The sequence below is a fragment of the Grus americana genome, chromosome 8 (assembly GCF_028858705.1).
Source record: "Grus americana isolate bGruAme1 chromosome 8, bGruAme1.mat, whole genome shotgun sequence".
Taxonomy (NCBI): Eukaryota; Metazoa; Chordata; class Aves; order Gruiformes; family Gruidae; genus Grus; species Grus americana.
In genome coordinates, this window is record NC_072859.1 from 15,086,526 (window position 1) to 15,112,176 (window position 25,651).

Consider the following 25,651-nt stretch of genomic DNA (forward strand, 5'->3'; position numbering starts at 1 on the left):
CCTCATGTTGTATTTCAGTGGTGGAATGACTAAATGTAATTTTTCAAAGATTTTGCCACATTGCGTGTTATAGGTAAAAGGTTTAATATTGACATAAATGCCAGTTTAGGGTAATATGAGATACACTTTAACTACTGAGTAGCAGATCTCCTGCAATTACAGCATGCTAGGACAGATTCACCATTCACAAAGCCTAGAAGCCCTTGGCATAACTCTGACATTTCTTTAACGTCTTGCTCTGATACGATAAACAAACAAGAAGTTGATAATCCACGTCATTGCCAACAGAAGGAAAACACTATTTTTACTTGGCTGATGTAAGTGGAATTTTTCCTTTCCCATTTACAATACTTCATAAAAAAAAATCTCAGAGCACTCTGACAGAATCTCCTTGTCAATCCACCACTAAAATGTGGAAAAGAGAATGAGGTACTTTGGTAAACATTTTAAAACACCTCTCCCTTCACAACGTCTTCATTAGCAGAAGACAGAAGTGAGAAAGAGCATGAAGGGGGGAAAAAATGGAAACCATAAATTTTTACCCCTTGCCATTCTACAGGTAAGGGACTACTGATATGTTTTTATATAATATATACCTTCAACAAGTGTAATGTGGATAAGAAGTCACTCTACATTAATATCCATTGTGAATCCTGAAAACAAGTGATTTTTAAGACAGCTTTTTTGTTTATTAGTTCTGGCATTTATTTTGTGTGTGTGTGTGTGTTTCTGGCTACATGCAAACACTTCAACAAGTGAAGCATTGATAACGGTCTAATTGATCTAAGTTCTAATTGCATCTAGGTTTCTCTGTGAAGTTTTTTTGGTTTAAAACAGAAGAAAAGCATGCTTTTATATTTACCTATTGCACAATTAATTACTTTTTCATTTTGTTTCCTATTAAAGTAATTCCACTACTAGACTGAATAGCTCCAGAGAACCCATTTTGGTCCGCTGGCTCAAGGACTCCCCAAACAAAACAATATTAATAATAATAAAAATAAAAATCTCTAATTAAGCCATTACAGAGAAATGTACTGAAAAAGTCTTGGAGAGTTCATGAGTAAACAACACTTGTTTAAAAAACACGTCTGTAATAAAATACAGTACAGTATACAGATGATACACCATAATAGCTCCAGCTGCAGCTGTTACAGACAACAATAACGCATTTAAAATGTATATTATGGGCTTTTGTTTTTTAATTTGAGGTTAAAAAAACCCCCAGAGGATATTTAAAGCATAAAAACTACTTTAAAGATTTACCAAAAAGTTGATTTATAATCAATAAAAAAAAGAATGAACATTACATCTGAGCAAGTGCCCCATCATAACCCTACTCTTAGTAGCAGGCTAGTGCAGTAACCTCTGGCCTGTGTTCACAGAGTTATGGCATCTGTTGGAACACTACAGGCTATCCTGATGAAGGCTAGAGTATCAACGCAGACTTCCATCTTTCATTCTGAATTTCTCCCTTTGTGTACTTAGATGAGAATGTTAATATTCTTAAAAGAGTTTTATATAAGCAACAGAATTATAATATTATAATTTAATAACAGATTCCTGTTATTAAATCTGCCTTCTAAAAATATAAAAATATTTGATATTGTGAAAGCATCTTTCTTCAATCTTCACAGTTTTAATAAGGAATACCTAATTAAAATCATCAATTTAGAACTACGATGTGTATTCAGCTGATTTCATGTAAATAGACAAATTTAAAAACATATCTATTAAGATTAAATATAGTCAAATTGCAAAAACATAGAATCTGACAATGTTGTTGTGTGCTCTTTCAAAGAGTGCATAGGACATATTTCTGCAGCAGTCAATACAGTAAATTCTTTTGATGCAATCCCAGTCAAGGCTGTAAACATTCTTAATTGCAGTTTCTTGGAAACCTGTTCCTTTCAAGTTTTTATTAGCAAGTTGCACTGGGCATTCCCCTGCCATTTTTTTTTTTCCCCATCAGTTACAGACAGTATCATTATCCACCTTTAACCCCTCTGGCTGTTCAAAACTATTCATATTTCTTCAATACATTCAGGGTAGTAATCCTTTCCTTGCAATGCACAATGACACTTTCCGCATGCCATTGTTAGCAAGGCCCCCAGTGCATGATCTCGAGAAGCAGGTTGGTGAGGAAGTCTGCTATGCCTTAATGGGATTTCCTGCAGGTTTGGGATCATAACCATATAGGAAAGTAGCTGCTATTACAAGGACGGCTCCGAAGAAAAAGACACTGAATAGAACAGGGATGAAAAAAAAAAGTTAGCTCATTTTAGTTGATGCAATTTTATGTAATACAATCAAAAAAAGGACATTTTTCCTGTAGGAACGCAGAAAGATATATTTTTCCAATTTATAAGGAACAAAATATTTGCATACATTTATTATAGAAGGATGCAGGAAGAAGTTGAAATAAGAAACTTACACCCACAATGTGTTATTATACTGACACATTCTGAAAATTAAAATTATAGTTTCATGGAACAATTGTCAAAAGTTATCAGACTAATGTTCTCTTTTTTTCTTTTGCCTAAAGCTCTGTGCAAAATGCAAGCAGAAGCTAAAGAAGTGCAACTACCGTGGTTACCCAGACATTTTTAACATCTTACATACATCGTGTTGTTGGAGTTGAATCATGTTGTTTGCTTTGAAGTCCAAAGCTTATGTCAAAACAAATTACTGCTGCCCAAAAACCAGTTTGCAAGTCAATATAATCTAATTTTTGGCAGATACTTAAAGATTTATGTAAGAAAAAGATAATAAAGGCATCTTTTGTACTGTGACACATGGGCCTTTCAAGTTGTTTTGATAGTTATAAGTCTGAAACAAAATATCCAAAGCCAACAGACAATCAGTACAAATTTTAGAAAAGAACCTAGTCATAAAGACACGACAATGTTGACAACTTGATCTTCTGAACCAAATGCTAAAAAAAACTCTGTGGTGCATGATGTGATAATCCTTTAGAGAATACAGCCTATTTCTGGACACGATCCATTGCAACACATTCAAGCACTTAAGTACTTTACATCTATTACCCCCAAAAAAATGTTTGCTGAAGAGAGAGAAAGAGTTACTCAGTTGCAGTTCAAATAAATTCAGTTGGCATAAGCAAGATTAAGTTTGATTAACTCAGGTTAATCAAGTTTTAATAAATGAGATGGCTTCAAGTTCTCTACATGCTGCTAGTTGGCGTCATCTTATTTAATTATTTACCGCTGTTTCCATTTTCACCATGTTTGCAGAAGCTAGTAAGTTACTTATTAATTTTCCATTTGAGCAGACATAAATTCTTAAACCACCTTCTACATTTATTTTAATAGGACCAATACAGGCTACTTATAATTTAAGTTCAATGTCTTCCACTTTTTAAGCCTAAATAGTTGTTCTACTTCCTTTTTTGACTGGTTAAGCAAACTCCTGCTGATATTGTAAATACTACTTTTAGATAAAAAGACGTTTCTTTATATCAGATATAGAAGTTGTAAATATTATTCAAAATATTTTTACACTATGAGTATGCGTAACATATGGAGGAGTGTAGGTCAATTAAAAGCAAGATCCTATTAATACATCTGAAAGTTGCAATATTACTTCTACACTCCATATATTAACATGCACTGCCAAGACAAGCACTATTCCAGAACCCACCCACGTACAAAACCTGCAGTGCAGAGAGCTACTGAGATCCGATTCACAAAATGTCAGGACACAATGTATTTGGCCTAGAAGCAAGCATTTTTCTTTCTTGGTGAAGTGTTTTCACTAATGAATATGGTATTGTCTTTAGAAAAAAACTCTGCTTTTGGGCTTCTAGGTGTCCTTGGGCAACTAATTGCTGTAGTGTAACTTCCACGTGTATGATTGCAATTATCTCTTTCAGAGACTGTTTTGAGATTAGGTGAAAACCAGTATAAAAAGTTTATCCTCATTATTGTTGCTCAGCCATAACTCATCTTGCAATAAGATGACTTGTGGAAGATATGTCCACTTAGAGGACTAAGAGGAAACAATAGCCAGGCAACCTCTTTGTGAGATCTTACTGGATACAGCCGGCAGGGGGGGAGCCTGGTTCAAAGAGAAGCGCCAAAGGCAGTGCAAGGCAAGTGCTGAAACTAGAGGGGACTGACTGGCTTCAGCATAAATGCAAAGTAGGAGTCAAACACTGAGGGAGAACAAGTAGGGAGGAAAAGAAGAGAAAGGGATAGAGAACTAAAACATACAGCCTGCAAGAGAGTGGTTTGTCAAAAGCCAAGATTTGAGATTCAATTATTCCTGACCTGTGGGTAGCTGTATCTTACAGTAAACTTGCCAACTACACTGAAAAAATTAAGTATTAGTTATAGTATGTTATAAAATGAAACTTTTATGTGCAAGTTGTATCTAAACATTCTCAAAGTGTAGCTTGAAGTGTTTTTATTTGTTTTTGCAGTTATATCTGGTAAGCATTAAGTTTTCAACCGTATTTTTTTTTCAGCATACATGGAAACTAATTCTTACCTTGTAGGGACAAAATCTTGCAGCCAGAAATAAGAGATCAATGTTGACAGTATAATAGAGAGAGAAGTTGCAAATCCCTTTAAAATATTGTCTGCATATTTTATAACAGCAGCAATCACCAGCCCTCCAAGTGCCTGAAAAATATATTGAAGTTTAGATTTGCAACGTGATAATTCCACTGAGAGCCTCTATTTTAATGTGTGCTCGCTTTAGGAAAAGCTTTTGTCTATGTTTAGGAGCATTACGTTTATTTTATGTTATGGATAGGCACTGTTGAAGATAAATATTGGAGTTCTGCTTTTCCCATTAAAGAAATTGTTGATCGTATTACCATCACTACATTAGTGGAAATGCTTGTACTATACATTTTTAGCCACAGGAGGAAGGGCATATATATACACACACATTTAAAACACTGCAAGATAATTAGTGCTTGCATGCTTTCATATTGCACAATATGTTGTTCATATACTTGCTATATATTTTCCAGTTTTTTATTTAGAGGTTTATTCTAATAGTGATAGATTAGACTTTTAACTATAGAATTCTCAGTAGCCACAACAACACCCGCTAGCTTCCACAGTCTTTTATGGAAGAGTAAATCCCAAGTGCCTTTGCAGAAACATGCGATATCTCACCTGTAGAACAACAACTATCCAAGTAAGTTTATTGTATCCTTGAAAAAATCCATTCTTTGATAGTTGTTCTCCATCATAAATGTATACACCCATCAGTCCAAATATGCTACCAAAAAATCCTGAAAGTACAAGATTGATTTAAAATCAAGTGTAAAACATGGAAATAGGTTCCTTGTCCTCAAGGACTGCTCACATACCACAGAATCATTGAATAGTTTGGGTTGGAAGGGACCTTAAAGAACCTATCTGATTTTAAAATACGACTGCCACTTGCAATACCACCACATTCAAATGCAATCAGTGTTCAGACAGATATTGTCTTTTAAAAGTTATTTTCCACACTTCTAATAAGTTTTGATTGTTTCCATTAGGACATTCTTATATACTTATCTTCCATTGCTTTCTACTGGAATGGGGTGATTTTTGTTTATGGCATATAGCAAAATTCATTTAAACACAATTTCAGTTTTCCTGAAACTAGTCGTGACTGAAGGCTGAAGTCACACTATAACCTGGAGAGAAAAACAGGGAAAACTTTCAGTGGAGGAGATGGTCACTGACATAGCAAGAGCAGGACTTAGCAGTTTGCCAATTCAGACAAGGATCTTGGAAGTGGGATTCTCCTGAATCAGCCTCAAAGCACAATTAACGTTTACTAATAGAGACTTAATGTCAAAAGAAGAAATTGAGATGAGATTAAAAAGTTTGTAATTTGGTGAGTATAGTGTTGTTCTATCAGATGGGAAACTTTTCCTAATCCTCTCAGGCATGGAAGTAATGCAAGCACCTCCTCTGTGCCTAATGCAGGCTCTAGTCCTGAGCAGGAAAGGGGGAATTTTTTTTCCATTTCATTTCTGTGAAAAGCTGACCTCTATTTTCATCGCATTTCTTTGTATCTGAAAAAGGTAGCATTGTTTTGAACAAAATAAAACCTTCTGTTAGACAAGAAATAATTCTTTTTGTAGACATAATAAAAAATTTAAGTTTCATTCAGATTAAACCAATTACTTCTATTTTCCAATTGATCTGCTAAAAAAAATAAAATCAACTATTCATACATCCCTAATATGATACTGGTGTGCATTAAAAATGGAATAAGGACAATTTTTCAAAAATGATTCAAATATATTTTCCAATATTTTCTACAGTTCTAATAGTTATCTATGGATATGAAAATGAAAACCAAGTTGGAAATACGGGTTTTGTTGTTTGTGCTTTAAGAAAAGTTCTATTTCAAAGCTCTTGCTTATGACCAACTTCCTCCTGAATGATACCATGTCTTAAGCAGGTAATTATATTGCACTTGCAGAAAGGATACACTAATGTATTTTTGAAATTGTGATTTCATGTTTTAAATATTTTCTAAAAGCTGTATCAGGAAATCCTCTATGAAATATGATGAAATTAATTTAATTTTTGAACTGAAGAAAACTTTAACAGTAAACATATTCTGCTGATTTTTGTATTGAGGCAAATTAAGCTCACTGATGAAAAAACAAATAAAAAATGCAGATGATTTGATTCTCACTATTATCACAGATGTTTATGTCTTCATATATCACAGTCCTAGTTATTTATTACCTTGAACAGTTTGTGTTTAGATGCAGTCTATTCTGATCTCATTGTTTTCACAAAGCAATTATTGGAACATTCAGTATATGACCAGGCCGACTATCAAACTAGTGAACTCATTAGTTTTCATACATACTTTTGTGCGCTGTAGAAAAATCTGAAGAACGTGTTAAAAGAGATCATTGATTTTTCAACAATTATGAATGTTGAATTGGAAAGTGTTTCAGTTATCTGTATTGCTGCCCAGCAAAGTGCTTTTAGCATGGAAATGGAGAGTAATAATAATCAGCTTTTCCTGGCGATGGATTTTACATTGTAGTTCCATTCAGAGCACCAATCTTACCTTAAATCCTGGATGATGCCCCAGCTACCCACCCTTCTCTGCCTCCAAAATTCCCTAACATAACCTTTCATGAGGTATCCCCTACACCCTGTTCAAGAAAACTTAGTTTTAATATACACAATTTCAATAAATACTAGCAGATAGTAAGTAAAAGTTTTGATTGCCTTCTCTATCCTCAAGTTTCAAAGCATTATGGGCATGTAAAAACACTAAAATATAATGAAAATGCAGTTCTGCATTTTTCACTGAAACCATTTATAATTAAAACACAGCAACAGGAAAATAAAGGAAAACATATTGCTTGTATTCAAACATGTTTGACCATACCAGTTTTTGACCAACTCTCTAATTAGAAAAAAACCACAGAATCATAGAATGGTTTGGGTTGGAAGGGACCTTAAAGATCATCTAGTTCCAACCCCCCTGCTGTGGGCAGGGACACCCTCCACTAGACCACGTTGCCCAAAGCCTCATCCAACCTGGCCTTGAACACTTCCAGGGAGGGGGCATCCACAACCTCTCTGGGCAACCTGTTCCAGTGCCTCACCACTCTAATGGTAAAGAATTTCTTTCTAACATCTAATCTAAATCGACCCTCTTTCAGCTTAAACCCATTACCCCTTGTCCTGTTACTACACTCTGATAAACAGTCCCTCCCCATCTTTCCTGTAGGAAAACCATCATCACAAAAAAACCCAAAACACACCATTTCCTGCTTTTATGGTACTTCATTACATTCTACCAGACTCGGTACACAGCCCTGATCCACTAAATCATCCTCATGACTTAATTCTACACTACGGTGGATTTCATCACGAGTCCGCACTAAGGCGCTGGAAAGTTCAAATTCTGCTGAAAGCATTTATTCAAATATCCAATAAGTAATTATTGCCTACAGGTGAAGACTAGAGGGATTCCATTAGAGAAAGGCAGGCAACTCCAACAACAAGTCTTGTTCCTATTGCAAATGGAAGATATTGCTGATGTCATATTTCTAACCCTATAAACTGGACAAGATTGCTTTGAGGAGAGGGAAAACTCATTTAAGAAAATGGATCAACTCTGCTGCCATTAATATCTAGGGTCTAGAAGACCCTGAACTACTTTGGAAATAGAAGGTATTCTCTTACTGATTGGGGCACAATAGGTAAAGGCATTAAAATAGTTAAGATGAACTGTCCTTTGCATATGCCTCTCTCCAGTGATTGTACAAACAACTAAAACAAACTGACCTTTGTACTGAAATAATAATTCATTACTTCAACTTTATTCACAAAGCAGTTTTTGGTATTAAAAATGCCAACCTAGAAAAACTGTCTACTCAGACACAAGAGAAAGAAAATGTTAATTTTAAAACATCTCAAAATGTTGATTTAGAAACATATTTTGTTTTAATGTTCCTATATTCTCTAAAAAAAAGTAAAAGTCTTATGAATTAGTCCAAAAGACAATAAATTTTAAACACAGAGGATATACAGAATCCTGCATAAGATAACATTCTTTAGAAAATTTTAAATACAAATTCAACCGACAGATTCTGTACAAACTTACAGACATTCTATGAGCAAGTTAAATCAAGAACTAGGTTGAGATCAGAAAGCAACTGCTAGAATTCTATCTAGCAGGGTTTATACTCTTGGTTTTAAAAGTACATTTATGCAGAATACTAAAATGTTAGTGATATTTTTTATTTTTATATATATATTTTGCACATTTATCTTAATTCTTCAGAATGTGGTATCTCTAAGAGATGACTAAAAGTAAACTTACCAAGCTGAATGTTTCTGATCCACACAGACTGTTTAGTTTCCTTTAAAATTTTCTCAAAATAAACCCCAGCAAATCCACTAGAAAAGCATGCTATAAGAACTGCGATCAGGCCTACAAGCTGAGATCCTGTTGAATGTTCCTTAGCAGCTGTTGCTTGAGAGTCTGAAGGCCACTGGATGTAAAAACAGTTACACAAAATTCACTGATAAAATCAAGTCATGAGCATCTATAAAATGCAAATTTGTTTTCTAGCAACAGTAGCAGTTACTAAATACATTCACATGCTTGCAAAGTTTCATATTTTGCAGCATAAATAATTTTAAAGGGCTGCAAAGCCATAATTTTTCTTTCTACATATTTGTAAGGAGTAAAATTGTGCCTGAACTGGGAGAATATCCGTCAATTTAAACAGGTCCAGGATTTATGATTTATAAACCGGAACTGTTCCTGAATCCCAGCATGACTTATCATGGTCATTCAGAGTCAGCAACTTTTGCCACCTGACAGTTACCTTACAGATATCAGCACAATTACAAAACCACTTACACCAGCACTCTTTAGGATGGGATGAGTTGTCTTTTGCATGTGCCGCCTTCAGTGATTACGCAGACGATTAAAACAAGCTGAAATTTATGAAGCTAAAACCTGCAATAAATCTAACGCTTACAGAATAAAATACAATGTTATAGACAAAACCATACTGAAGAGTCTGTTACTTACTATCAGAATGTTTTGTTATCACTTTTAATTATTAAATTTGAAAATTCCATTAAATTTAATCTTCAGATTTTTTTTTTCAAATCCTTAGGTTTTAAAATAAAAATTTCTAGGATATGCTAAAATCTGCTAGAAATTCTTAGAATAGTCTTTTATCCCATGATCCTGCCCTTTGAAAACTACACACTGTACCTGCAGTATGTAGAACAGAGGCCAAGTTTGCCTCTTGAAAAAGTTCAAGTAAATTTGCCATCCTGAAACTGTATCACAAGGTGAGCAGCAGGATGTGCTGGCACAGATGATCTGTGAATCCCTAATGTCTGAAGAAGTGTGCTAATAAATACTGCTATCACTGTTATTTGTAAGTTGCTCCAAAGGCCCTGTCAGATTCTACAGTAGAGCACTGGGACACAAAAGAGATGTTATCTTCTGTCTTTGAACCATTGCGGGTGTCCTCTAGCCCTAGCCAGTTGTGATTTGTAGCTCCTGACCATGCTCTGGTGCTCATGTGCAGCTGGTAGAATCGGAAATCTGTATAATCAGTACAGAAATCCATGTTCCTTGAATAAACACATTAAATAAACACAAACTACCTGTTAATATTTACCTGCACAAATGCCACTCCTGTCATCAATATTACTAATGAAAGCCACTGGTATAGACCCAATTTCTTGCTCAACATGGACACAGAAAACAATGCTGTGGTAAGAATTTTCAGTTGATATGTAACCTAGAAGGACCCAGAAACAGTTATTACCACATAATTCATGGGGTTTTTTTGAAACTTACAGAGAAATCCAAATGTGCAATACCTGGTACGTGGCTGCATCTAGGTTTGACAATGCTACATACAGCAAGTTATTCTGAAGAGTATAAATTCCTGCAGGAATAGCAAGTTTAAGAGTTTCCATGGGTTTGTTAAGGATTTCATCATGTAGCACTCTGTTGAGAGTCCGTAAATTGCACTCTACCGAAAAAACAATAAAAGAAATAGACATTCACTAAAAGGAGAGAGAAAGAAAAGAAAAAAAAAAGAAAAAAAAGAGATAGCAATATTCTCTTCTTAAAGATTGTTGCCCCTTTTTTATAGGTATTAAGACTTCAAAATACTATGTATGTTTAACTTTCATAAGCCTCATATATGTAAGAAAAAAAGGTTGCAAAATGTCTTCATACAGCCTGGAATATCAGAACTAGAACAATTATTCAAAATACTTTAAGTAAAACTTAGTGAAACCATATCAATATTTGAAGATGATACATTAAAGAGTGTCACCTAAAAGGTGCACATTTAGGAGCCTACAGAGTCATCAATATTTATGCATATACAATGATATTTTTAAGCTGCTGGAGATCAAATAGGAACCAAATGAATTCAATATAAAATGTCCAAAATAAGAACTAGAGTAAATCTGGATATACTTTTTTTGAGCTTAAAACTGTGCTTCTTCCTGTAGTAATGAAATTGCTTCCTTCCTTCTGCTCTGCTGTTTATTATAGGCTTCTAAATTATCATTCACATTTTGGACACACCTAAAACTTTTAATTTTTTTCCTACTTTTACATATTAATTTCTTAAAATGTCTGAGCAAACACCAGTTTCAAGCTGTTAGTAGAAAATTTATTCTTGCACTCCTCAGTATTCACATGCTTTAGAGAGAATGCTCTTCAGCAAATATATATAATATCTTGTATCGCGTGTCAAGGAGTGAAGTATGATTAGTATCCTTCCAAGACTATTTCTTACGCGAGAAGGGAAATGCTTTGTTGTATGCCTGTACTCACATGGCTGCTTTGCAGTTGCCACTGCAATACAGCATATTGATTAGGAAAATTACTTGGTGCAAAATTTGACACATACTGCTGTCTTTGTAGACCAATAGAACACAGGCCAAAATCTTCAGAAGTTCAGCAATAACTACTGCAGTAGAGGATAAGTAACGAGGTCCTTCTTCTTTCAGCGTCCGAGAATAACGCATCGTCAAGACTAAACTTGTGGTCTGAAAAACTAGGATGCCCAAGGAAAGATATTTTAAATTGGTAGACATTTTTTCACTTTTTTCTTCCTGAAACAGAAAAAAACACAAACAAACCCAGGCTTAAAAGGTAATATTGCAGATAGATGTTTCCCTTAGGAATCAGCATATTAAAAAAGTTATCCAGAGAGTTCAGCCAAAGAAAAACAACAAACCTAATCTGATATTTAAAAAGATAAAGGAGATTGACACTTTAAAAATGTTTTTCAAACACATGATTACCAAAGGGGAAGTATATGAGAATATTAGGAGAAGTGATAACTAATAAAGGAAATATTTCTTATCTGTAATAATAATAAAGCAAAAGAAGGACTACTAACTGACAATTAGCTTTCCAATAACTGTTTTCACAAAAGAGATCTCCCAAGTTAAATCAATCATGGATTTCTTTATGTAGGTGAAGGCTCAGAAGGTATTTTCAAAGTGAAAAAGCCCCACGCTGTGGCACTGCAGGATGCCCAGTACCTCTGCTGCAATGAGCTATTCCCAGAACGAAAAGATCTTCTCATTCTTCCACCTCAAAAGTTTTTCAGGTTGCAGTCTCTGCCTCGCCAGATGACACAGTGCCAGCATAAGACAGGTCAAGGGTTGGGCTACTTTAAATGAAAATGAGAGGTATGCCTGGCACTGAAGGAAAAGGAGAGTTGTGGGACAGCAGGGTTGGATAGGAAGACGTGGGATGGAGGAGCTGCAGGGGAGACAGCACTAAACCTGACCTGCTGATTATCCTGCTCAGAAAAAATTAGTTGAATATAGATGACTAGGTGCACCTACTTTCTCATACTGCACTGACTACCACAAACCTTAAATTAGTAAAGCTGTATCATCCTCACCTCTGCCATGAACTTTCACCAAGCTGATGTGGTTTTCTTTACCCTTTGTCACCAAATAAAGCATTAATGTACTACAGGAGACTAACAGAAAGCAATTATCATTTTGCAAGCACAATAAGTTACAGGGAAACTTAACAATGCATCACTGCTATTCAGAATATTATATAATTTTCTGCTATTCTTCATATTAAGTATGAAGAATTTCCAAATGTACAGAAATTAATGCTTTCTATAAAAAAATAACTACTACTGCCTTCACTGTCCACATATTCAAAAAACAGAGCAGTGCTTTATGATGCCAAAGTAAAACCAAATCAGTAATTAAAAGTTAACAAATCTGTTTTCAAGTAAAAGAAAAACAGTAACAAGTCAAGACAACGAATGCAGTTCTCACTTTTAGAAGTCCAGAGACAGCATAACCAGTACTTACTGGAAGCACATGTCAGAGCTGTCCCTATGCATGTTTTACGCCTACAGGCACACAAGTTTTGACTCATTAACTATCTAGTTTTGTACACACTGCTGAAGGATGTGCTGGTACCTCTGAATATTTCTAGCTGAAACTGAAGCTGTTGCTTCTGTTCAAATCTTTCTGAAAGCCGGTTTCACCATAAAACGAAGTAAGGTCAAGGGACCTCCACAGGAGATCCAGTCTGTAGAAATAAAATGGCACAATGGGTGGCATCAGATCCCAAAGGATGTGATCAACAAAAGAGCAGATATGTCTCTGCTGACTAGCCAAAGGGAAACACGACCTTTCTTAGGTGTTGTGGGTTTTTGGAGGATACATATTCCAAATTACATTATTCCAAATTGTAAATCCTATCAGGTGACCTGGAGGCCCTGAGCAATGCAAGCCTTTGAACAAATTAAACAGGAAACAGTCCATGTGCTGGCCTTTGGGCCAGCCCAGGCAGGACAAGATGTAAAAAATATGCTCTATGCTGCAGCCAGGGAGAATGGCCCTGCCTGGAGTTTCTGGCAGAAAGCACCAGACTCGAGGTTGACCTCTGGGGTTTTGGAGTCGGGGATACAGAGGATCCGAGGCCCGTTACACTCCAACTGAATAAGAGATATTGGCAGCATATGAAGGTGTTTTAGCTGCTTCAGAGGTGGTTGGTACTAAAGCATAGCTCCTCCTGGTGCCCTGACTGCTGGTGGGCTGGATGTTCATAGGGACAGTCCCCTCTACACATCATACAACTGATGCTAAGTGGAGTAAGTGGGCAGCACTGATCATACAGTGGGCTTGAATAGGAAACCCCAGTCACCCAGGAGTTCTGGAAGTGGTCATGGACTGCTTGGTGGGCCCATGACACCTCAGGCCATCAAGGAAGAGATGCAACATATAGATGGGCTCATGACCACAGACATTATTGTGCAGGTTATCCATGAACGTGAAATGTGTTGCAATCAAGCAAGCCAAGCAGTAAAAGCCTCAGTGGTATGGAGAACAATGGCTGAAATATAAATATGAGGAGGCCTGGCAGATTGATTATACCACAGTCCCACAAATCCGCCAAGGCAAGCAACATGTACTTACAATGGTAGAAGCAAACACCAGATGGCTGGAAATATATCCCATGCTCTATGCCACCACCTGGAACACTATCCTGGGCCTTGAAAAACAAGTCTTGTGATGACATGGCACCCCAGAAAGAACTGAGTCAGACAATGGGACTCCTTTCCAAAACAACCGCATGGACACCTGGGCCAAAGAGCATGGCATTGAGTGGGTGTATCACATCCCCTGCCATGCACCAGCCTCTGGGAAAATCGAATGATACAATGGACTGTTAAAGACTCCTCTGAGAGCAATGGGTGGTGGGACCCTCAAATATTAGGATACACATGTAGCAAAGGCCACCTGGTTAGTTAACACTAGGGAGGCTACCAGCTGAGCTGGCCCTGCCCAGTCAAAACTTCCACATACTATAGAAAGGGATAAAGTCCCTGTAGTGCACATGAAGAATATGTTGGGGAAGACTGTTGGGGTTACCCTTGCTTCAGGCAAAGGAAAACCCATCCGTGGGATTGCTTTTGCTCAAGGACCTAGGTGCACTCAGTGGGCGATGCAGAAGGATGCAGAAGTCTAATGTATAACTCAAGGGGATTTGATTTTGTCTGAGAATAGTAAATAAATTAAATTGTATGATGATAATTGCTAAATAACCCTGCCATTGTATGTCATAACTACTACAATTGCTATATGCCGTATTAGTGGTATCACAGTAAGAATTGCTCAAATTAATGAAGATGAACTTTGATGAAACTGAGCAAAGTGCAGCAATGATGGAACTAGAACTGGCTTCAGCTACCGGCACCCAGCAACTTCCTCAAAATTGATATCTTCAACTGGCAGACCATGAGCATGGACTGTGCCAGACACACCAGCCGTGAGCTCCGAATGCAGCGTGTAACAATCCAACAGCACACACCATCTCTCCCGCCCTGAAAGGCTGTTATGACAGATGGAGCCCAAAGTCAAGGACTAAATGAATTCAATGGACATTTTAGAGGGATGGCCCATAGACTAAGGAAATGATAACTGCATGTGTGTATATATATCTATATCTGTATCTATATATATCTCAAAGACAGGGAAAGTGTAGGATCTGGACATGATGTAGATGGTATAGAATAAGAGGTGGATAATGTCCTGGTTTTTGGCTGGGATATACTTAATTTTCACAAGAAGCTGGGAGGGGACACAGCCAGGACAGCTGACCCAAACTTCCCAAAGTGGTATTCCTTACCGTATGATGTCATGCTCAATATATAAAGGGGGCTGGCTGGGGAGGAGGGGTCGCTGCTCAGGGACAAGCTGGGCATCAGGTTTTGGTGCGGTAAGGAAATTGCATTGTGTATCACCTGCTTTCTATATTCTTTTCTAAGTACTGTTGTTGTTTTCCTCTTCCTTTGCTGTCCTAGTAAACTGTCCTTATCTCAACTCACGAGTTTTACCTTTTTCTTCTGATTCTCCTCCCCATCCCACCTGGGGGGGTGAGCGAGCAGCCATGTGGTGCTCAGCTGCTGGCTGGGGCTAAACCATGACAGAATAGATTTGCTATAGCTGAGAACAAGGAGGAGAAACAGAAGAGTTCCCATGAAGGGATGAAGAGGGGACATGCAAGGGCAGAGATCATACTCTCTGGAGAAACACCAGCAGTATGGAGAAGACAGGGGGTGAAAAAGGAAAAACAAAAAAACCCAAAAAAATCCACTGAGAGAAAATACAGAACTGAACTTCATCAAAAGGTCTACCTATGCTACTAGAGAAAACTAACATTGCAAAATGTGCATTTATGTGAGACAACTTGCACAAACAATTTCTTCCACCTTTTCTATCTACCTCATGTTTTAGTATTGACACCTGACAATCTGGAAACATGAAGAGCAATATATGGTTAAGATGAACCGCACTAAATTTCATGAAAGCACACTTACAGATAAATAAGTTTTTAAACTTTTTGGTTTTCAGTTTTCAAAATGCTTCTGAACAAAATACAGATAATGGGAAACACACATCTCTCCTGAACTTGGACCGAAATTTCTGCATTCTGTGAGCCTGTGAAATGATAAAGGGTTTTACAAACGTTCAAAATTCTCAGAGATCAATTCCTTAACCTTCAAAATAGATCACAATATCAAAAAAATAATGTTCACCTGATTTTCTTGCTGAAATACAGCCATCTATTTACTAAGTAGCTTAAAATGTAATTTTAAATCACTAATACCTTGTTTATGAGCAAATATCAAAGCATTCAGCATGAAAACATACCAACAAGCAAAACGGTTAATAAGCCCATCAGCAAAGCCATAAGGAATACATACCACAATATTATCTTGAACTACAGTCTTGTCTTCATTAGTAATCATGATAAAAAAGATAACTTTCCCCAGACAACGTGTCTCAAAAAGGAGCCAGTAGCAGAAAACATTTCTTGACCATAATTCACTAAAGCAGTTTCAGTTTCCAAAACTCACACAAAATGAACTTTAAGTGTCTAGTGTGATAGCTGAAATACAGATATTTGCTAAAAGTTGCCCCATCAGTGGTAAGCAAGACAGGCTTGTAGAGAAGTGTGAGGTTTCATGCTCTACTTACAAATAATCGGTTCACAGTGCAGGAACTACAGAGTCCTGAAACTGACGTATACTAATAAAATATCCACCCTCTATTGAGCATACATAGTATCTTATCAGCTCTCTTGATCCCTCTTCTTTTCTTTTAAAAGAGCTGCATATCAGTTCATAGAACTCTGTGCAAACTGGGGACTGGATCCAGAAAAGAAGCCAAATACTGAACTTCAAACAGTTGAACTGCCTTTAACTGCAGTTTCACAGCAGACTTCCAAAGGTGTAATTGATCTCTTCTAGCCGTGAGCTCCTACTACCCTCACTGCAACAGATTGTTGCAGTGAATTATTGTCTTCAGTAATGAACTATTGCCTTCAGTAACAGCACACACTTTGATTGTCTTAAACCTATAAGGAAATGAAGTCCCTAATGCATTTCCTGTACAGTGTTACAACCAGGCTTAGATTTCTCACTGGGTTTTGGACTACTCAGTACTCTGTAGGATGCATCTGTTCCAAAAATCAGATTTGGGTTTGCTACTTGACAGACTGGACATTAACTCAGTGACTTTTGAACTGTATCTTACAGTGAGAGGTGCTACGTACCTGCAACTCATTGACTGTAACGTAGCCTGTCACATCTGTTAACTCAGTGATTAGGGTCATTATTCTTTTCTTTTATTTGTCTTGGTAAAAAAAAAAAAAAAGTAAAGCACTTCTGTGTAGTTTATTCAGTATACCATGTACACACACCCTACAGTCAGATATACGGAAGGCAGGGGAAGAGGTTAAAGGCAGGTCTATATGGGAAGTCCATGTGCAGTAAGCTAAGCTGATATTTACAGCCATGTAACATTTGACTTCAGTACACAAATGGATAAAATGCAGATGGATACTATGTGAAGAGTTGTTCTCCTTAAAAGTATAAAGGAAGACGATCCAGGAAAGATTTTATAGACTCAGAAAACCAAATAATCTATGCAGGAAGTAATAGCTTCAGCTCAAAGTATCATACTGTGCAAAGTCTGAAAAATACCTGTGCAAAGGAAGCAGATTTTTTTTGAAGTGGAAAATTCCATATTTCCATTTCATAATATTCATTCAAACAAAATGAATAAATCCCTGACTTGCAGATTTTCATGTCCTTTAATAATTTCTCCACCACAGACTAGAATTTCATATTTTACATTTTATTGTTATATTGTCCCTATACCTTCCCTCCTAAAATACTGCTAAATTCTAATATTTGCAGATGAAATACATTAGGCCAAAAGAAACATAATCAATTTGACTCAATGAACAGTAAACATATTACTTTTTTTTTCTCTATTCATTCTGAACAAAACTCACTAATATCAATCAGGTTTTATTACATGAGCAACAAGAAGATTACAGGACTTTTCTTAATGTTAATATTTTGTCTTTTAAAGATCTGATGGTATAAACTTTTCAGCTTCTCAGCTGCTGAATATCTACAGTAACAGAATCTTGTGCAAAATTAAGGATTAGTTTATGAATTTATCCTTTTCTTGAGTTTGTAGGAGGTTTCAAAATCTGACAAAATTACTTAGTTTGAGGTATCTAAAACACTAAAAAAAGAGAAGTCTAGAAGGAAATGTGATTAATTTATTTTAAAGACTCTTTAGTTAAACTCAGAGATTAGAGACTGTCTTGATACATATTCCAGTGCAAGAACAAAAGAGCAGGGACAACTCCACAGATCCAGGCACTCCCAAAACTTCACACCATGCTGATACGAATATATTAAGTGAGCACAGAACTGTTAAGACTCAACTTTGCCTAACATCAGGAATCTAGTTGATTAGCATGTTTCAGACTCATTGAAATTTTAAGGTTGGGGTGCCCTACATTTTCACATATTATTTTATAAATAAAAAATGCACAAATGATCCAGGTTTCATTCAGTTGACTGTGCATTTCTTCCACGTCAATTGCATTGAAAGATTTTTCAGTATCCCAAACTATCCAGTATTCTGCATTATATTTCATTAACTCAGCCTGAATTACTAAGAATGTTTTTCTTCTAGTCACTGCTGCTGGCTCACTTTTTATTATATGCATTAAATTTTATTTTCCTTAAAATTTCCAAAACTTCAAGAGGATATTAGAGAAAATTTGAAAAAAAAAATCAGCATCAAAAAAACCCCCAAGCACCCAACACCATCTCAAGAAGTAGCTAACAAAAAAAAGCAATTAACGATGAATTCCAATAAGTAACGTAACAAAAAAGCAGGTTAAATTCACAGATTAAAATAACAACTTGCTCTCTGTCACATGACCAAGCAATCCACAGTAAAAGCCATGCATGCAATTACTTTGTATTTTAACTACCAGGTAACAGATGTGACAGGCTATATTACAGGCAATGACTTGCAGGTACTTAGCATCTCTCACCGTAAGACACAATTAAAAAGTCACTTAAAATAGTTTCAAGGTACCTATGGTCATGATGTCTATAAATCAAGATCCATTTACCACTTACCACTGACACATCTTTAGAACAAGTCCATACAGACAAAATGAGACGAATTCATGACAGAGAACAGGTAAAATGTACCTCTGGTTTAGGCTCCATCCTGCAATTTGCACCTCACTAGCAGAGCACAGGATTCTATGTAGGCACAAAAGCAAAGGCCTTCCTAGGTGATAGCCTAGGGATGCACTGTATCGAAAACAACCATATACAGAGTAACAGAAAATGCTGAAATGAAGCCTTTTCAACAGGCTAGAGAGTTGATGTTTGTATTATTTTCTACCCATTTTCCAAAAGATTTGACATGAAAATAACTTCTACTGGTAACTATTTCACTCCTCCCTACTTTGTCACTAGGAAAGTTAAATTTTAAGAAAAATAAATTACTAACTACTATTATGCTTCCAATCTTCACAGTGATGGCATTACATGAATTACATTCCTTCCAGACTAGTTGTGAAATGTTTTCACTGCAGACTGTCTTTTAGAGTAAAAAGGCAAGTTACAGGAGTTATTGCTATTGGTAGTTCTTATTCCATTTTACAATCAATGAGTTTAAGACTGCATAACCAAAAGGCACTTACACATTAGTTAAAATACAAAGCCAAAAAGATGCAGACAATCAGTCTCCTAAAACTGCAAAGGGCAAAGTTTAAGTTTTGTGTTCCAGTACACCAAGTTCTGTGTCTGGGATCTGCCAGAAAATAAACACTGATTGAGTCTGCCTTACAGAAGGAAAAACAGAATGGAAAGTAAAGTACACACTTTCATTCCAGTGAAACAGGTATGGACACACTTCCTGAGCATTTGCTTTGAAATCAAGATAGCAGATTAAAGAAACAGGATTGTGTTCTCATATTTCTCAAATGAAAGGCGAGCCCAGTGCTGGTGCTACACCTATACAAACATAACAAGCTGGCAACAGCGAGGAAAAGCACAATTGGAAGGTGGAGCAAGAGCTAGCTCTCAGAACCTGAAGAACCTATTTTTATAAGACTTCCTTCTACACTTTTGCAGGTGCGTTGCTCTTGAACCCTGTGTTGGATAACACACAACTAACATGCTACTTTCCATCAAACAACTACATTCCTTAGAGGAAAATTCTACTCCGTAAATTTTCTTTCTATGGGACTCGGTGTAGCCTTCTTTTTACCAAAAGTATTATCTAATACAACAAATAGCATAGAAATAAATGGAGGGAAGGAACCTCATGAAGATCAACAAGGCCAAGTGCAAAGTCCTGGATGTGGGCTGGGACAATCCCTAACATCAATGCAGACTGGGGGGATGAATGGATTGAGAGCAGCCCTGCAGAGGCGGACTTGGGGGTACTCGTGGATGAAACATTGGGCAGGAATCGGCAATGTGTGCTTGCAGCCCCGAAAGCCAACTGTATCCTGGGCTGCATCAAAAGAAATGTGTCTAGCAGGTTGAGGGAGGTGATTCTCCCCGCCCCCCCACGCCGTCCTCTCGTGAGACCCCACCTGAAGTACCACATGCAGACCTGGGGCCCCCAGCACAAGGAAGACTGTTAAAGACCCTGTTAAAGCAGGTCCCGAGGAGGGCCACAAAAATGATCAGAGGGCAACAGAGCACCTCATCTGTGAAAAAAGACTGAGAGAGTTGGGGTTGTTCAAACTGAAGAAGAAAAGGCTCCAGGGAGACCTTACTGCAACCTTCCAATATATAAAGGGGACTTTTAAGAAAGACAGAGACTTTTTACCAGGGCCTATAGTGTCAGGACAAGGAGCAACAGTTTTAAATTGAAAGAGGGTAGATTTCAATTGGATATAAGGAAGAAATTTTTCATGATGAGGTTAGCAAGACACTGGAACAAGTTTCCCAGAGAGGTTGTGGATGCCCCCTCCCTGGAAGTGTTCAAGGCCAGGTTGGATGGGGCTTTGGGCAACGTGGTCTAGTGGAGGGTGTCCCTGCCCATGGCAGGGGGGTTGGAACTAGATGATCTTTAAAGGTCCCTTCTAACCCAAACCATTCTATGCTTCTATGACAAATATCCCAGATGGCACTGAGGGTGTATAGACTTTCCAAATCTACTAAGTGCTGCTGAACTGGGTTATGAACAAGATTTTACATACATATAAATACTTTAACTGACAAATTTGGACCACTGTCATTCAATAACGCATTTCTTTCTCCCCCCACCCTCCCAAATAGGTAATCTTCCATGTCTGTAATTTTTTTAATAAACCATAACGTTATAAACATTTCTAATAATCTTAAACCTTGTATTTCTCACTTTAAGATATCACTATTTTCCATCTTCCTCATACTTGACACAGGTTTCTTTTCTGTTCCTTCACAAAAGCTATCTATACTTGTCAGATGTTCCTTCCCAAATACACAGCACTTTTCAACTAAATCACTGCAAATCACTTCATTATTTTAAAACTTCCCTTGCTTTTTCTTTTGTTTTTCAGTTTGTTATTCTTCTTGATGAATACATTATAATGCATATTAAGTACACTATGGAAAAAATAAGCTATGTTTTTCTTAGAGCTTGTATTCTTCTTCAGAAGTGTTATTAAAAGCAAATCCTCTAGCAAGTTTTTTCCTTACTTTTCTAGCAGAAACTGAGAAACAATTTTTTTTTTTTTTCACATGAAGGTTTCCTCCAGGCAGTATTTCCAATTTCTCCATATACATTAAAAAAAAAAAAAGATAAATCTTAAATGGTGAAAAAAAATTAAAACATCACTGCATTCGTGACTGGATTATCAAGCATGACACAGTAGAACACCGATGGATCTTGCTCCTGCAACGTCATCTAGTTCCCTACCCACAACTAGCTTTTTTAAAATCATGCAGATACTTTTTAGCACTGGCAAGTACATTTATGTGCAGCCCAGTTACATGTTGAATTGTAACTGCTAAAGATCAATCAATGATTTCTTCTCAACTTTGCTCCCAAAATCTAGGCTTTTCCCAAGGATAGCAGAGGCCATATCAGTGATTCACTGGCCTATCAATCAAGAAATTCCTTCATTGCTAAGTCTAACAAATGGAATGCAATTGCATATTAACTAATGTCTAATTTCAGACAATGCTATAAATTGCTTAGGACTCAGGTAAGGTTTTCTTACAGGTGGACAGAAAACCCAGCAGAAAGGGAACTTAACATAGCCGAGTTTTTTGATGATGTCACAAAGGTATTTTGTTGTTTGGGTTTTTTTTTCTTTTGTGGGGGAAAAAATATCACCATTCTAATCTATGTATCAGACAGGAAAAATTGGCCATTGTGAATCTTAAATGTGAAATTTGTAGCTAAATACTCTTTTAAGTCTGCCTCCTTTATCCTTTACACCAAACCTAAGAATCCAAAGATAAGATTTCTTTCATTGATGTATATTAAAAAAAAAAAATCACATATCAAGTATAAATATTCAGTGTTCAGAAAATTCAGGCCCTCATTGAGCTAAATCTAACACCAGTTACATTTCTTGTGAGATGAAGACTTCAACTATGTGCACAGTAGTGCAATAGTTTTATATTGACATAACAGTCATTAAGCCAAACTCTGCCTGCCAGCATAGAAATTTGATACGACCTGCCTTAACTGCCTCTCTTTTTCCAACTGTACATACACTGTGTTCATTGTATAGATCACAGTATAGAGAGATCCTAGCAGTCACACTCAGTTCTAGTTGAAATGCCCATCCCCTCTCAAGCATACAGGAATGCAACGCCATGAACTGAAGCACTGCCCGAATGCAACTCCTGCAGATGTATCAAGCCAATAAAAGAGCTTGATTTAAGGTTCTGAAAGACTGAACACTGAATACAGACAGGATTCAGCTACAGCTTACACTTATGCTATTTCTGAATTACTAATCAAGTCCGGGTGCTCAAGGCAATGCACCCACCCTCAGCCAAAGTGACCTAGTTTGAGTAGAGTAACACAAACCAGATATGACAGTGAAAATGTATCTGTAGACACTTATTACAGAAAGCTAGTATTTACAAATAAAATTAGACAGCTGAACAGTGTACTGAAGGGGCATGAATATAAGACGAGAAGGTTCAAAAGGCAATGGGAAAATCCTGAACTCCTAACCACGTTACATTATTATGCTAGACCCTAAGAGGTACAAATCTTAAGAATCTCTCCTCTGCTCTAGAGATACCCTCTATTGATGTGATCCAGGCCTCCCAAGTTCCAATGAAGGCACTGAGCCTGTGCAAGCAGCATGCATCTGAGTATGAACTAAAGTAACTAGTGACGAATAAGCCCAGATAGCAATTCAAGAATAATAAGGGAGGATTATCTAGTAAGCCTGTCCCAAAGATCAAGAATGTATTACCCTCAGTTAATGCTGCCAAATCTAGAACTCTTTTAAACAAACATATGTGATTTTATTTCACTAGGTACCTGGTCCAGATGATCCCTGCCTTTTTCTTGTTATTGAGAACAGCAGCATAACTAGCATAAGGAATTTGGCTGTGCAGGCAGCCTGTACAACTGTTAAAGACATAGAGTCACTCTAACAATACGTTACTCTAAATAAAACAATTTTGTACTTACTACCACCATAGTCTTTCCCAAAACCAGTACTTTTGCTACGCATCCTACTTCTACAAACCAGGACATCACACATCCCAAACCAATGGATATTTATCTCCCAGAACTGTAATTTTCAATCACAAGTTCTCACAATGCCTAACAATGTACAAGGGAAACATGAGCTATGGTTTCTAAAGAAAGGTTATTGTAAATCAGTTTTGCCACAACTATCACCTCCCTCAAACTCAGTCTGCAGCCTCAAAAGAAATTCGACGTTGCTTACTCTTTTATAGAAAAAAAGCATGCATCACAGAGCTAGAGTCTACTCTACCAAACTGTCTATACGGAGACAGTTTTTGTGGAGCAGGTCCTGTGTACTAACTTAACAGAGAAGAGGTGAACAGGTCAGGCTCAACTCAGTCCACAAACAGTTCAGATGAGTCAAGTCTAGTGCCTACAGAGAAAGGCAGCCCTACAGATTCTGGGAGAAGCAGTCCATCACCTAATGTTCATTCTAAACCCCATTTTGTCAGACTGCACGTACATTGTTTGAAAAGCATGGATTGCCTTAGATCACAATCCTCCTATGCAGAGGCCACTGTGGCAGATTAGCTTGCCACTACGGTACTCGGTTTTAGAATGGTTAGTTGTATATGTTCTTTATATCCCAGATAACACAACTCTCCAGTGCAGAAAGCAGTCTCAGTCTTCTCCACCCAATCATTCCTTAAAAATACTTTCTCTGGTATCCTCACTCTCATTTAAAATACTGTTTACAGGATTCAATAAAATGAAACAACGTGGAGTCCTTTTGGTGTTTATCTTTTACCTTCCAGTCTATTCCATAATATGTATTTTCTTATTATGTTTGTTATCTCTACATCTTCTAGCTTTCTGACTTAACCCATAAGCTTTGTACTGCTAGAACATTTCTCATCTCAAAAACCCAGTATGAAATTGTGATGCCATGAACATATTTATAAAGGGTGTGTTTCTGTGAACTTCGCATACAGCACCACATGAAGCATAGTGAGCACCTTCTCAGCAGAGCACCAGCTGCACCTACACCGAGAAGAAACCCAGCAAGTGAGCCACAACCTTAGCAAAGGCACAGCTGCTGACCAGATCTGTATCCCTTCCCAACTTCACAGATAGCTGCTTCACAGTAACTTCACCTTCACCCCTCCCCTCCCTCTCTCTTCCCCAGACCGTTCCATTTACAGACATTTCTCTCAGCTCTTTCCCTCCCCTGCCTGCTCCCACAGACCTGCTTCCCACCCCATCCACCAACCCCAAACGTCTCCCCCTCCCACACCAAAGGCCTCCTCAGGCTTCTTCCCTCATCCAAAACCCTTGCACCGCTCCCTCCAGGGCAGCCTCACCCGGGCTTTGCTCCCCCCGGTTCCAGCCCAGGCCTCCCACCTGCAGCACCCGGCTGACGGCCCAGCTCGCCCCTCACTGCCGGCTCAGCTCTCACCAGCCACCCGGTGTTTCCGGGTGCCGCGGTCCCGTCCCGCAAAAGCTCCGGCTGCAGCCGTAGCCCCGCCCGCTCCGTTCCCAGGGCCGCGGCAAGCAGCGCGACCCGCCCGTCACGGGCCCGGGAGCCGCCGCCGTGGGCAGCGAAGCGATAGCCCGCAGGTCTGGGAGCGGCCGGAACGGGTTCTTGTCTGGCGGAAACGGGCAGGGGTTAGCAGCGGCTATGGTGCCGGAGCCGCTGCATGAGGAGCAGCGGCGCAGGGCAGGAGGGGCCCAGAGGGCTGTGAGGCGAATACTTGCGGCTGAGGCGGGGTCCCGTTTCAAGCCCGTGCCGCCGCCTCCCGCCCTGGGGCCGCCTCAGCGGCCATTGGGGGGCGGTGCGCGGGGCCGGCGCCACCAGACGCAGCCGCCGCCCAGCGAAGGCTCTGCCGTCACGGGACTGAAAGGAGTCGTTCAGTAGGGGTAGTGCTGCAGGGCACGACACGAGCGGTTTGTATGAAATCCATGATAAATTTATTAAAGACGTGCAAGGCAGGTTAAAATTAAGATACGGACCTCTCAAAGAGAACCTTACTGCATATTCCAAAAACAAATTGTCCACCAAATTTTGAAGATCATATTTAGGTAAAACTCCTTTATGCTTCAATCACAGCTTCAGATACTTA

At 38.0% G+C, this 25,651-nt stretch overlaps 1 protein-coding gene across 9 annotated transcripts; it reads right to left on the reverse strand.

The window, feature by feature from the left end:
- Nucleotides 1-1,056: 1,056 nt before the first annotated feature.
- SLC35A3 (solute carrier family 35 member A3) lies at nt 1,057-25,336 on the reverse strand. Of its 9 annotated transcripts, none has more exons than XM_054833692.1 (9): nt 24,988-25,336; nt 15,866-15,986; nt 11,411-11,615; nt 10,362-10,516; nt 10,157-10,279; nt 8,833-9,004; nt 5,148-5,266; nt 4,510-4,643; nt 1,057-2,242 (listed from the first exon to the last, which is right to left on the reverse strand). In XM_054833692.1, the coding sequence occupies exons 3-9, from the start codon at nt 11,595-11,597 to the stop codon at nt 2,152-2,154; spliced, it is 981 nt and encodes a 326-aa protein (XP_054689667.1). In that variant the 5' UTR covers nt 11,598-11,615; nt 15,866-15,986; nt 24,988-25,336; the 3' UTR covers nt 1,057-2,151. The 9 variants fall into 9 exon arrangements, with proteins under 9 accessions (XP_054689667.1, XP_054689670.1, XP_054689665.1 ...); XM_054833695.1 differs by having other exon boundaries at nt 11,411-11,557; nt 24,933-25,336; XM_054833690.1 differs by having other exon boundaries at nt 24,933-25,336.
- Nucleotides 25,337-25,651: the final 315 nt, after the last annotated feature.

Coding starts and splice junctions, on each gene's coding strand:
- SLC35A3 (XM_054833687.1), bottom strand. CDS start 16,297: ATGATTACTAATGAAGACAAGACTGTAGTTCAAGATAATATTGTG. Junction 11,616..16,252: donor TAGTTCAAGATAATATTGTG/GTATGTATTCCT, acceptor TTTCTGTTTCAG/GAAGAAAAAAGTGAAAAAAT. Junction 10,517..11,410: donor ATTGGTCTACAAAGACAGCA/GTATGTGTCAAA, acceptor TTTTTTCGGTAG/AGTGCAATTTACGGACTCTC.